General features: G+C 33.1%; 1 protein-coding gene across 1 annotated transcript in view; it reads right to left on the bottom strand.

Annotated features, from left to right (window-relative positions):
* Positions 1 to 13,567, bottom strand: part of LOC130897240 (tyrosine-protein kinase-like otk) — a 118,373-nt gene that overhangs the window by 10,753 nt on the left and 94,053 nt on the right. The window contains exon 4 of the mRNA XM_057805996.1: positions 3,523 to 3,646. Coding sequence (XP_057661979.1) covers positions 3,523 to 3,646 — 124 coding nt within the window. The remainder of the gene's footprint in view (positions 1 to 3,522; positions 3,647 to 13,567) is intronic.

Here is a 13,567-nt window from a genome sequence, read left to right as displayed (position 1 = left end):
CAATTTTGGAAAAAATATATTTATTTTTCGACGTAATCTCCTTTTAGATCCATACACTTTTCTCGGCGATGTTCAATAAGTTCGATACCATTTTTATAATAACAATCATCAAGCTCCTCTAAATAGCAATTAACTCCCGACATCTCCTCTGCATTGTTGGAAAAGCTTTGATTACCGAGCCACATTTCCAAGTCTGGGAACAGAAAATAATCAGAGGGACTAAATCTAGCGAATAGGGTGCATGAGGTAGCAATTCAAATATTAATTCATGATTTTGGCCATTACAATAACGATTGTGTGAACTGGTGGATTGTTTCAATAAAACAACATTTTCCTCTCATCAAAATGCGACCGTCTTTGCTTGATTTCTTCGCTCAAATGCTGCAATACGTTCGCATAATACTCGTCGTTGATAGTTTTTCCTTTTTCAAGATAACCAATGACAATTATCCCGACGCCATGACCTTGTCTGCAAATAGAACGATCTTTACCTTCTTTGGAGCTGGTTCTCCCTTTCCAGTCCATTGTTTTGATTGTTCTTTTGTTTCGAGTGTGAAATGACACCAAATACTCGATGGAAACATCTTCACGAAGCTGTTTAAAAATTCACTTGAAACGTTCACTATTGATGGCTGCCAAACAAACTCTACACAACGTGGCGTCTTCAAAAGTGAAACAGATGCTGTCTGTATAGCTTGTGTACTTCCTAAGACCGTGTTTCAAGCAACTAGCGCCATCTCTAGGTCAGGCCAGATACTCCTGGAACCATCCTCGTAAATCAATATAAATTACAAAAAAATCGATGTGGAATATATGAGAAAACAACTCTTCAATGTAGCGCCAACTAATAATTTGCAAAACTAAATCGAATGGATGGTCCTCAGCGAAAATTAGTTCATTTTGAAAAGTTTGTTTTATTCAACAATAAAAAAAATAGAATTTAGAAACGACTCGTGAATAGAGCTAAGGATCTGAAATTGGAATCGAAATGGAATTAATGGAATTAGTCGATAATATTTAAAGAAGCTTAAAGGCTAAATTGAATCTCAAGCCCTTAATAAATTAAAAATAATTATTGAGTAGTTCAAATATACCTTATATATTTCGGGTTCTAATGGATTGCAAGTCATAATACAGATTATTAATACATTTGAACTACTGCGAAACAAATATTGATAACAATACAATTATTAATTTATTTATTTATATAAAATTGGTTGAAATATATTTATGATAACCACAGAATTGTTAATAATATAATCAGAATTCATATACTTTTAATGATAACCCTCTAATGGGATGCAATGTATTGTATCTTTTGTTACAATTACTGAACTGTCATAATTCAATTGCTTGGCGCTGTGGACTATAAAACTTTAGTGTGTTGTAAGTCATAAAATACGCCATAAAGTACTAAAAATGATTTATTTGTTTGCCCATATTCATATCAATATTCACGCTAATAGGTAAAACAAGATTATTCTTGTTTTATTTCATCAGAAGACAAATTAACAATCGCAATGATATTTCCTTATTTACAATTTGTTTCACAGTCTCTCCATCTTATTCATTTCTGCTATTTTCCAATCATTTGACAAATATTTTCAACTATTTTTTGAAACAATTAAATGAAGATTTAAAGAAAAAAACGAATTAACCTCCGAATTTTTGTATCCAAAGTTCTAGAAGTACCTGGCCTGACCTAGAGATGGTTGCTTGAGAAATATCACTGTATTAGACAGCACACAATTTATACAGTATATGCGTGTATATAATCTTTGCAGTATATGTTCCAAGTTGTAAACAGAAAAATTTGGTCATTGTTTTGTGATACAATACTTTTATTTGAAATGCCTCAGCCTAACCAATATAAAAGCTGAACTAGATTCTTCTACTCTGGGTGAGACTGCTCCTACGGTATCAACAGTAAAATATTGTGTATCAGAATTTAAGCGAGGCCGTACGACCTGCGAAGACCAGCACGACAAAGGTCCACCAAATGAGGTGACGACTCCAGAAACACTCAAAAAAATAGTATTTCGGAAGTTCCGCAAAATATGTTTGTCTCTGCCATCTATTCTCCATTTCTCTGATAATTTTCCGACAAGCTGAGAAACAGAAAGTAATTAGAGGAATCCATATCAGGTAAACAAATGTGTCTTTTTTCTTATTTGAGCCATAATCAACATAATATTAACAAATTATCGTTTTCGCTTCATAATAACAACAAAATATTGTGGCAAGGATCTTATTGATAAAAAAAGACGGTTTTTGGTTCCTTGGGAGCACTAATGTTGCACTCAAACATTATCTACTGTGACAAAACCGACAAAAAAATTGACTTTGTAAAGAGGCGCGCAGTTAATTAACCATTTCTGATTATAGTAAATGATAATTCTGGCATCAACAACATTCGTATTCATATGGCAACATTTGAAAGCAGAGAAATCTAGCAATATTGAATCTTATTTTAGCAGCTCTATGGCTAAAAAAATGAAAATACCAAGTACTAGAATTGATTCATCCTCCAGCTCAACAATGGAAGCTCAGTACGTTTTCCCTTCAACTTTTACTTCGACCTTGACTAATATTTCTATTATTGACACGCCCTGCCAGGAATTACTTTGTTAAAATATAAGTTACAATTAAAAAAAAACTTTCTCTATTGCGGTGTCACAGATGTTTATGTTCAGTTGTGGGTTTGGAAGTCGGAAGTCTTGTTATGATTACTTTTGTTTTTGTTACATTAATTTTCATGCCTAGTTGACCTTCCACTTTTACAACTTTGTCGATTAGGTTTCTAGATTATCTGCAATGATAACCGTGTCGTCTGCGAATCGTATTTGTTTAATGCCCTGCCGTTAATTTCCATTCCATCATCGTCATCGCTTATTGCTAAGATTTCTAATAAACTCGATGTATTATTTGTCTAACCCTTTTTTCTGTAGTAATGGTATGATCGAAGGCTTTCTCGTAGTCTATGAAACAGGCATAGACATATTTCTTCTGTCTCGACATTTCTGGAAGAGTATTAATAAGCTGGCCAATGCTTCCTTTGTTCCTAGACCTTCACGAAATCCAAATTGTGTAACGCTTTGATAGGCTTCACATTAAGTGAGACCTTAAGCACTTGGCTCATCAAGGTTATCAGCCTGAACTCATCGCATTTCTTGGCGTTTGATTGTATGTATATAAACGTTTTCAATTAGGTAAAAGTTCCTTCTCATTAAAAGTCGTTTCTTCTAAGTTGCTATTTTCACAAATGAAAGTCACTATCCAATAATTTTTATTGTTACGTGGTTCGTAATTATGAATATATCGTTTAAAGTTTCCGACAAATAATTAACTAGATCTAGATACAAACAGTTCGTTCGTCAAACGATAGAAATACCGAAAACAAAATAAAATTAGCGTCCCCAACTGGCATCCCACTGTTTCCGGTAGTATCGTTGATCGGTGTTACCACTATTAGGAAATTAGGGGGACGAAATATACACATTTTGACGCCCATATTATACTCACCGAAACCACTCAAAGTGGACCTCCCCGGATGCATCCAGATGACATCTCAGAACGACATCGCTGCCCGGTTTTATAGATGACACTGATTCGGGTTCTTGAAGTTGAACTGAGACCTCGTCTATCCCTGAAATAATAGATTTAAAAATTTTACTCATTCGAAATTTTTCGTTGATCTAATCTAATAATTCACATATTGGAGTATAATGACCCCCTTTATAAGAACTGAAATATACAGTGCAGATGATTTTTGAAGAAACATTTTTCATTGTATACATTTAAATTACAATAATAACATGTTGAAAAAATTTTTTTAACATCGTGAATATATTTACTACTGGAAATTATCCATTTTCTTTTACAGAAATCGTTTTTCTATTATAAAAACATTAAAATAATGACAAAAAACGAGTGTTGGGCCCTGTTGGGACATGCCTACCATAGAAGTCTAAAATCGAGAGTTACATCTCAATATAAAAATGGATTGTGTCGAGGAACATGCGATGATTAAATACTTATGCTTAAAAAAGTTCACCCAAAAAACATAGAGGTTCATCAACGCCGAAAAACGAAACCTTTTGCAACGAAGCACACGCTAACATTATCTTTGGATGCTGAAGGCGTTATTTCTGCAAAAGGGTTTCACAATTACAGGAGCTTGATAGGCCAATTTAGTTCCATAACGTGAAGAAAACGCCAAAGGAAGTTTCGCAACAGTGTTATATTATATCAGAATAACATCCAGTTATTGCAAAAATCGCAGTAGCTTCTAATCAATTGAGCATTTGCCATGGTTTAGCATTTTATATTTTCATCTTAATGGTTAATTGATTCTTCGGAGCAGCTATTTCTATTTTTATTTATCAAAAATTTTATGATTCTTGTGATTTAATTCATTATTTCAATTATGCTTTCGTTCTGTTGAGAGTAAAATCGTTTTTCTTTTGACCAAAAGAAAGGCATTAATTCATAATACCCCTCTAGAAGAAATAATTACGGCAGCAGCTTCGATGTTTGACGTTGTGGGAATAATACGGATGTCAATATTTACTCCGGTTCTACTAAAACCAGTTTTTGTTTGCGTAACATTGAGAAAACTTTGTTTAATCTCTAGAAAGCTTCAAAGAAAAAGTAAACATAAAAAATTAACGGCTTAGTAGTAAAAAGCTAAGTTGAGTATGGAGGTGTTCTGAAAATGTAACGTGATGGATCTTGAAAAATGTAAGAGATATTGTAAACAGATTCATATTAGTCCAGTCATTTAAGGTATTTCACCAAGATATCCAGCTATAAAGTCGTGTAAACTTGTTCATTTGACATCCTAAAACTCCTCTCAACACTCACATATAATTCGATGTGAGCGACTTTGAAAATCAGGGGTCAAAAGTCAAAAAAATCGATTTTTTGCATATTTTTAGCAAATAACTCGTTTCCTACGGGTTTTACGCTATTTGTATGCCTTATCAATATTTTGGAGCATTAAATTCTCTACAACTTTTGTTTGAAAAATTTGTTTATACGGTGAATCGTTTCTGAGATAGAGGGTGGTTAGTATCCCGTTTGAAATCATCTGGCAGCCCCGATCAAAAGAAATCTCTTATAAAGTTTATAAATTATTGCTAAATATATAATTATGAATAATTTTCATTTTTTATCAACAATTATATTATATTTAAATATTTTTTGCTTATTTATTTATTTCCAATTAAGTATAAATTCATTTAATAGAACTTACCTGCCCGTGTAGTTTCAAATTATAATTCATATCTTATTTATACTAATTATTCTTAAATAAATAAAAGACAATAGGAAAGAAATAAAAATGTAATGTGATTTTTTCTTCTTCTTCTTCTTCTTCTTCTTCTTCTTCTTCTTCTTCATCATCGTCGTCGTCTTCCCGTTGAACTGAACAGTTTTCTTCTTCAAATGCTGCTGTGCTGCAAGCTCATCCAAATTATTTTGATCGGAACTACCAGTTGATTTATAACGTGATTCTAACCGCCCTCTAACTCAGAAACGATTCACTGTATGAAAAAAATTTTAAAACAAAAGTTGTAGAGAATTAAATGCTCTACAATATTGATACTAAATACAATTAACGTAAAACCCATAGGAAACGAATTATGTGATAAAAATGTGCAAAAAATCGATTTTTTGACTTTTGACGCCTGATTTTCAAAGTTGCTCAATAGAAGGATGTCAAATGAACAAGTTTAAACGACTTTATAGTTGGGTATCTCGATTTTCCGAAATTCTTGCCTAAATCTACCTAAAATGACTGGACTATATAAAGTATAAGAGGTGGATTCCCATGAATGGATTCAGTAAAAATTGGTAATGCGTTTCATTTAAAACAAATCAAATTTCAATAAATTGATTAATTATGTAGGACAAATAAAGAGATTGTTCATTACGAGTGATTATTTTTTGGCTTTAAGACTAAATGAAAAGCATAGATATGGATTCGATTCCTATTCTAGATCGTCCGTTATTATGCCTTTCCTTTCCCTTATTCACTACCTCCTCATTTACCAAACTCGCTCAAAATGGCGATATCGAAATTTATGACTAGTGTCATTGGTTATAATTTTTTACTGGTCTTATTACGAGACTCAGAGTTAGTTTAAAAACACCCTACGTTTTTAATTGTCTCATCAGTAATGTTATTCATATAGTGTTTTTCAAATTTTTTTTAAGCTATAAATTATTATGATCTATCAAATGCGTTGTAAAAGATAAACGAAAGTATTTGAAAAGAAAAACTTTGATAATGAGAATGTCAATTGAAGTATACGAAGAATCTTGACAGGTACTCGAGCAAATAGTACAAGAAAATTGTAAAAATTTGAGATTTCGCATGTGTTAAATTCTTATAGAAACCAGTCACATACTTTGACAACTGAACTGAAGAGCAACAAACATCAAGCAATTCCAAAAGATCGCTTAGGACATACTTATTTCATTTACTCCAAACCTTTCTCCGACAACGAGCAGCAAGATTTGGAGAGAAAGCAAGTCTCCAAAATAATGTAGAAAGCTAAATGAAGAGTTGTTTCCCACGTATTTAATCCAGATGAAAAGATGCCTAAATGACTAAAGATGAATGTTTATAATTAGGACGCACTGTATATTAATTAAATCCAAAGATACATAAGTGGGAATTTTATTATTGAAGTCAATGAAATATTGATAGGTTTTAATTAAGTTCCAACCATATCGGATGGTATATCCTTTGATATGTTGATCTACTTGATCGTTTTTCCTCTTTATCGTCTATATAATAATTTAAAACCTCGTCCAATAAAAAAAATTTAAAACCTGTTTCGCAAATGAGCTCCATCCGTTTTATGAGGAATTCCAAACAAGCCGGGTATATCAAAGTGCGTATTATATACAAGCGGCATTTATTTAACTAAGTCTCTTTAATTCAGGACTGGTCTTTGAAACGAATTGTAGATGGTTAAACGTTTTAAAATTAAATAGGAATTCAATAATTTACTGAAACAAGTGAAAATTAAACGGTACTTCAACAACCAGAATTCATTAATTTAATATCGGCAGCTGCCATAAGTTCTTAGCCTAACATAGAAAGAAAGGTTACAAATTAAAAAACTGTGATTATTTTATTCTTTTTTTTATTTCCACGCACTTTTCTGAACGTCTGACTAAACCTTCTATGCAAATATAAAAGATGATGCATCGTCGCTGTTAAATATTTTACCTCTTAACTGGCCTTCAGTAACAAAAAATAGTTGACGGAGATCCAGATCAAGTTTAAATACAGGGGTTCAATCTCTGTTAAGTCGTATACAGTCACCTTGGAAAGCTAAGCAGTGTGGAATGAAGCATTATCATGAAGCTAGCACATACTTCGGATGATCTTGCGGTGACGCTTTTCGTTACATCGAATTTTTTTTGACACGATGACACTTCATGGAATTCCGTCTGGAAGTCGGATCTACTCGACGCTGCTTTTGCACTGCGCTGAGAATTCGAGGCAACCACCTTGCTCATTTAGGACCATTAGAACACTTTCTTTGGGAAAACCGGTCTGTGCTGAAATTTATGTTTAGGCGGCGGTCACTTAGAATAATTTCTTTTACTAATTTAACGTTTTCTCCTAACCGCACAGGGGTCATCTTCTAATGATTCTAATCCTCTGCGAGACAACTTTTAATTGTTGAAAAAGATGGACCCGAGTATCCTATTCTGTTTTTGATTTGTGTTGGTGTTAATTCTTCTTAGAGGAAAAATGTTATATCAGCAATTTGAGACATTTACTAATTAACTAAGAGGAAGTTCAAGCTCTACAACGTCGATCGAAACCATTAAGAAATTGAAACTTTTTCTAAAATGAACCATTTACTTTTTGACACGAGAGAAAGTTTCTTTTGTTAAAGCCGAACCTGTAAACATTTGCCACATGCAACATGAATAAGTGCCGAGTGTCTATAACGTGCTCCGTATTCTATCTTTGTCTTTATTAAGAAAAACCAGCGGACTGGTTCTGTTGGCGGGACTATCAGAGAGATAAAATTAATTAGTTCATCGGTAATGACAAAATTAAGATCTTTTATTTCAACAATTTTTTTATTAAACGAAATTGAATGAAATAAAAAGGAATCAATTCCATTCTTGGATTTCCTTCAAGTTTCTTCTATTTCTGACAATAAAAAACAAAATATCATTGAGTGAATTATAGTTTGCTTCATAATGCCAAACACAGTTAAACACCAGTCTTTGTGAGGCATGTTAAACTTAACATTAAACAATATTTCCCGCGAAGCATCCAAGATACTTCAAATGTTTGTATATAAAATCAACACCTTGACGTATCGGGTCAAAAGTAATTGACTAATAAACATACATACCTATCATAAAGGGCGTCGCTAGTTATTGTACTAATGGGAGGGATATAACAAAAACAGAGTACACCCAACGTGTATTTTATAAAAATAATGTACTAAAGTAAAAGATAAAAATACTGTTAATATTACGATTCACTACATTGACAAAATACAATTTTAAAGGAAACGATTCTCGTCTTTTTTTTTTTTGGAAATTCTACCTACTCGGTTGTGGAGTTCTGATTCGTCACAAGTTGCTGTTTCATCAAACTTAATAGGTGTCTTGTTCTGTTCATTGAAATAGCATACAAGTTTTGGGAATTTTTAAGCTGTGTAAATTTACTTGACATTCGTTTACCCACAGTTCATAGTTCGTTGATGTGGCCGTGAAACCGTTGATTTCATAAGCCCGTCGTGCCCCACTTGACGTCACGAAAATCCGGTGTCCTTTGAAAAGCCGATCAGGCGCTTTGACTTGAAACCTTTGATGTCGTTAGGCAGGTTGTGGGGTTTGCCCAGGTGTTTAAACCGTGCCCGTGTGAGTGCAGGGTACTCACAGATAACGTGGTCTGCAGTTTCGTCCTCCTCCATGCACCAGCGGCACTCCGGATCATCCGTGATACCGATGGACGTCTTAGTATCCGGTCACTAGTCTGATTTCGCGCCTATTTAGCTGGAGCAGTTGTCGAGCGGGGTCCGTCTATATGGGCCTGTTGAGAGACTTGATAACAGCGCTTTTGGCCATACCAAGGATGGGTTCTGGGCTCATTGGTGGATTCGCCGATCCCAGTTTAGCGAGCGAGTCCGCTTCGTTGTTTACCCAGGTAAGTATTTACAGAAAAAACTTCATTATACCATTATAAAACCTTTCAGTCCGACCATCTTCCAATTTGGTAATAATGGCAGCTTTTTGAATACCTGTTAAGTGAGAAGTGTTGATATTGTTTTTTTTTCAGCTATCTTATCTATCGCACTCTTGAAATATTGGATTTCAAGTTTTTTTCTCAAGACTAATTATCAAAAGAAGTTAAGAAGTATTAAAATTTTTGCTCTATGTATATCTAATATAATGTGTCGCCAGTTAGTTTGTTTTTGATTAAAGTTTCGGAAACTGTAGATTTTCCAAAAATAATAATTCTAACCTAAGTCACGAAAACCCGAAGTCAACTACTTAATATTCAAATTAAATTCTGTCAGCTCAAAAATTGGGTCGTGATATATATTATACATAATAATTTCAACAGTCGTCAACTTGTAATATCCAGAGACTCGGTCGCTCCTACTCAATTCTCGAGATAACCTCAAAGCTACTTCACTTTGCCAAGACGCACTTTGAATTTCTAAGGTACAAGACGAGAAGCTAGAAATAAGAAAAAAAGTTGAAAATCTGCATGTACTTATACATCCGTATGCGAAGCTCAATATAATACTGTAACTTTGAAAAGAAACGTATAGGGGACCAAACTCCAAGACCTGATGGAGTAATACGATAAGGATTAAAATACGTGATGAAAGTTGGATGAGACGGCTAATAGTCCAAGTAATTTAGTATCAGCATTAAAATTAAGTTGGAATTTCTGGGACCGTTGGTGATATTCGTACTGAATACAATGTTTTCACCACCACTCACAATTACACTGTCTGAAGCGCGTTTCGATAACCAAGTTATCGTCTTCAGAGACTGGAGGTTAACAGTTTACCGTTCAATTACGCTGAATACATTCTCATAACTTCTTATGTGTTAATCAAAGTCGTGGTCATCGTTTTTTGTGCAATTTTGAGGGCATCATCTCATACGATGAACGCTTATATCTTCTTCAATCATATATCACAATCTAGTTCTGTTAGTTTTTAAGCATGTCTTTACAACCGCCGAAAAAAGATGCGACTTTCAGCAAGGAAGATCATGCATCATATTTTGGAATACACAAGACGTAATTTGTAGATTACCCTTATAAAGGTTCCGAGAATATTGGGCTACCACCATAATGTACAGATTTGGGCTCCAGGGATTACCGGTTGTTTCCAAAACTTGTAGATAACTATGAACTCAAATGTGCAGTAAATCAGTAGACATTAATGAAGACTACATTGAAAAATAATAATCTTGTGTCAGTTGAGGATCAAAGGGTGTTGTCGAAGTAAAGATAATTTAGAAATTTCCATTTATAAGATATTATATATGTGTGTTAATTAACAAAAGTATTCAGTCGATTCTTCTGAAGTTTTAGAAGTTTAGGTTCCTCGAAGAATGAAAAAAAAGTACCAGACTTCAGATAGCGAGTCGGATTAATAGTTTTCTGTAAATAGTCGATGTGTATACAGGCACGGCAGAGTAAATATACAAACGTAGGCATCAAATCTTTAGCACATGTCCAATAAAAATTAGATTTGTAGAGGATGCTGCTTTCAAATAAGCCGCCATTCAGAACCGGTCTCTAACTTTTAGATTTACGTTCACAATAATTCTTTATAAAAATGTTATCAATTTGTTCTAAATTATAATTTTAATTTGCTTAACAATGAATCATTTGGGTGAAAATTATCAACCACACTTCATAAATTTATTATTTTTATAAATACTTTTGAAAATATTTATATCTTATGCGAGAAAGTATTCGTTGAAACGCAATCGAATCATAAATAGACAAGTAAAATGTATCTGTCTGTAGGGGAGTTTGGTTTAAACATGATACCAGACTTTAAATCAGCTCTTTTCGTACCTCATTCGTTTTATTTCTGGAAAACGAAATTTTAAAGCAAAAAACCATAAAGGAAAATAAATTCTTTGCAAATAAAACAAAATAAAAAAATATCAATTCCAAAGAGTATCTTTATAAATAAAAATGGTAGTCAGAATCGTATGAGCTAGAGTCATCATTTGATTGAATTATGAAGGGTGTAAAGAGGGTGATGCCACATACTCATTTCTTCTTTGATAACATGTTCAACACAATTTTTCCAAAGCTCTTGGCGGTCCGCTGCTAGAACTTTCTTTATGAGTTCTGGTGACTGATTACATTTTCGTAATTCTGATTCTACGTTTGCCCACATTAACTCATAAGATTAAATATACAATAGTAAGTAGTTTGAGAAGATTAAGACCCTGTTCTTTGCGCAGCTTGTCAATATAATAAATTTCCTCAACTTTAGACCTTTGAGTGAGCAATTCTTTGTTTGTTGGGCTGTTTTGACGATCGCTGATAGGAATAGGAATATTTTTTTCAGACAAAAATGCTAAAATTTGAGCTTTGTGACTACTATTATTTGGTATCGAGAGGGAGGATACATACGATACATATATAACGATTACTGATTGTGGTGGAATGTTAAGTAAAAGCTGTTCATTGAACAACTTTTCAAATAATTCTGCTGCATACTTTTTAATTTTTTTTAGAAGATATTAATGAAGATTATACAAACCCTTGCCGACAATGTTGTTTGTTACCTCATTTTATAAAGTTATTATTTTCATAAATACTTAGAGATGATGAGTCCACGTGGACTGACGTTTTGTTAGATGTTTACCTAATTCTATACGGGGAGTAAACATTATTTTTCATTCCTTAATTTGGTATGTCGAGCGTATTTATGAAAAAATATTGATTGTTGGGAGTTGGGAAATATTTTGATTTTTGTCAACAGGTTAAACAGCGTTTATAGTCATCAATGATTGAGATTATCGACAAAATCGTTCTAAAGAAACCATAAAGTGAAATATCAAAATATACTTAATGACTATCGAAATGTATAAATATGAAAATAATTGTTGCTGGATGCTAGATTAAATAAAATTCTTAAACGATGTTATACTTTGTTGAAACCACACCGAATGCAATAAAAATTTTTTAATAAAAAGAAATCTGTCGATCTCACAAAGCGCATTAACAAGATGTTCGTTAGTGTAGTGCTTTCAACTGATTCGATGAAACAAGCAACCAAGCATCCGATTTTTCTCTGTATTAGTTGTTTTGAACGACTTCCGAGGATTGTAAACGTCAACAGAACAATTAATACTTATTACTTACTCTCTTTCAAATAGAGAACACGACTGATGATGAAAGTTGTGTTTAGGAGAGTTTTATTAAAACAAATTGGAGAGTCAAGTCGAGAGAGGCGTGTTTATCTTACATTGAATTCCTTTGAAGGGACTGCTGAACAAATTTTAGCATCGAAGATGTGATTAATGATTTCCATCGACGTTTTCATTGTGTATTTCTTTTTAGATTCAGCTATAAGAGATCGTGATTATGTTTAGAAATATAAAAGGCATATTTGAATACGTAATCATTATAATGCAAAGAGAATTGATATACACAATCTCTTATTTAATGAATATTCTTTTAATCATCAAGATAGTTTTTCTTCGAGAATGATACATTCAGTCCAACATTTTTCCAATCTATGTTATCAAAATAAACTTTTTTTAGCGAAGACTTCATTTGATTGATTGGAAATAACTAATAGGAAGTTCTTTCAGGTTTATTTGTATCTTTTTAGTATTGCTGTGTGACACGGTACATCATCTTGGTGGAAGAGAAATTTTTTTCTTTTGCATTTGAGATCGTTCGTTCATGATTTCGTTATTACGTCGGATCATAATGTTTCTGCTTCAAGTGCATCCAGGTTTTACCCATGATCACATATCAATGCTATAATCTTTTTTATCCTGCTTCAACGGCTCCAGTCATAAATTCGTTGTTGATTTTGTTCTCAATGTGTATTGGAAAGAAAGAAATACTCGAATTTTAATGTAGAATAGTATGAATACATCTCAATTTTACTTAGCAAACAAATTTTTTACGTTTTTTGGTGTCAGCTACTTTTTTGAACGTCCTGATTGTTGAACATCATCGGTGCCCAATTCAATGATATTTTTTAGACAAAATTTAAAGAAAACCAAAGTATTTTTTCGTTTTCTTTATTTTTCATTACAAGATCTCTCCGGCTTCGTGAGAATGTGGATGAAATTTTCGTCTCCTACGTAGCAGAATTTCCAAGTTGTATCTTCTGTTGGTTTTTCAAAGGACCATTATGGTGGCAATGCTCCCACGATAATCCTGTTTATATACGTCGATTGTTCTTAATTAGATTGGTACATTCGTTAGATATTCTTAGGTTATAGGCTCCCGGAAGTATCTTTTCCTGTATCAAACCCTGTAAATTATTCTACTAACTGATTTTTTCTTATCCAGAGGAGA

Source organism: Diorhabda carinulata, chromosome 8, assembly GCF_026250575.1.
Source record: "Diorhabda carinulata isolate Delta chromosome 8, icDioCari1.1, whole genome shotgun sequence".
Taxonomy (NCBI): Eukaryota; Metazoa; Arthropoda; class Insecta; order Coleoptera; family Chrysomelidae; genus Diorhabda; species Diorhabda carinulata.
The sequence above is the reverse complement of the archived record's forward strand: the minus strand, read 5'-3'. Positions and strand labels throughout refer to the sequence as shown.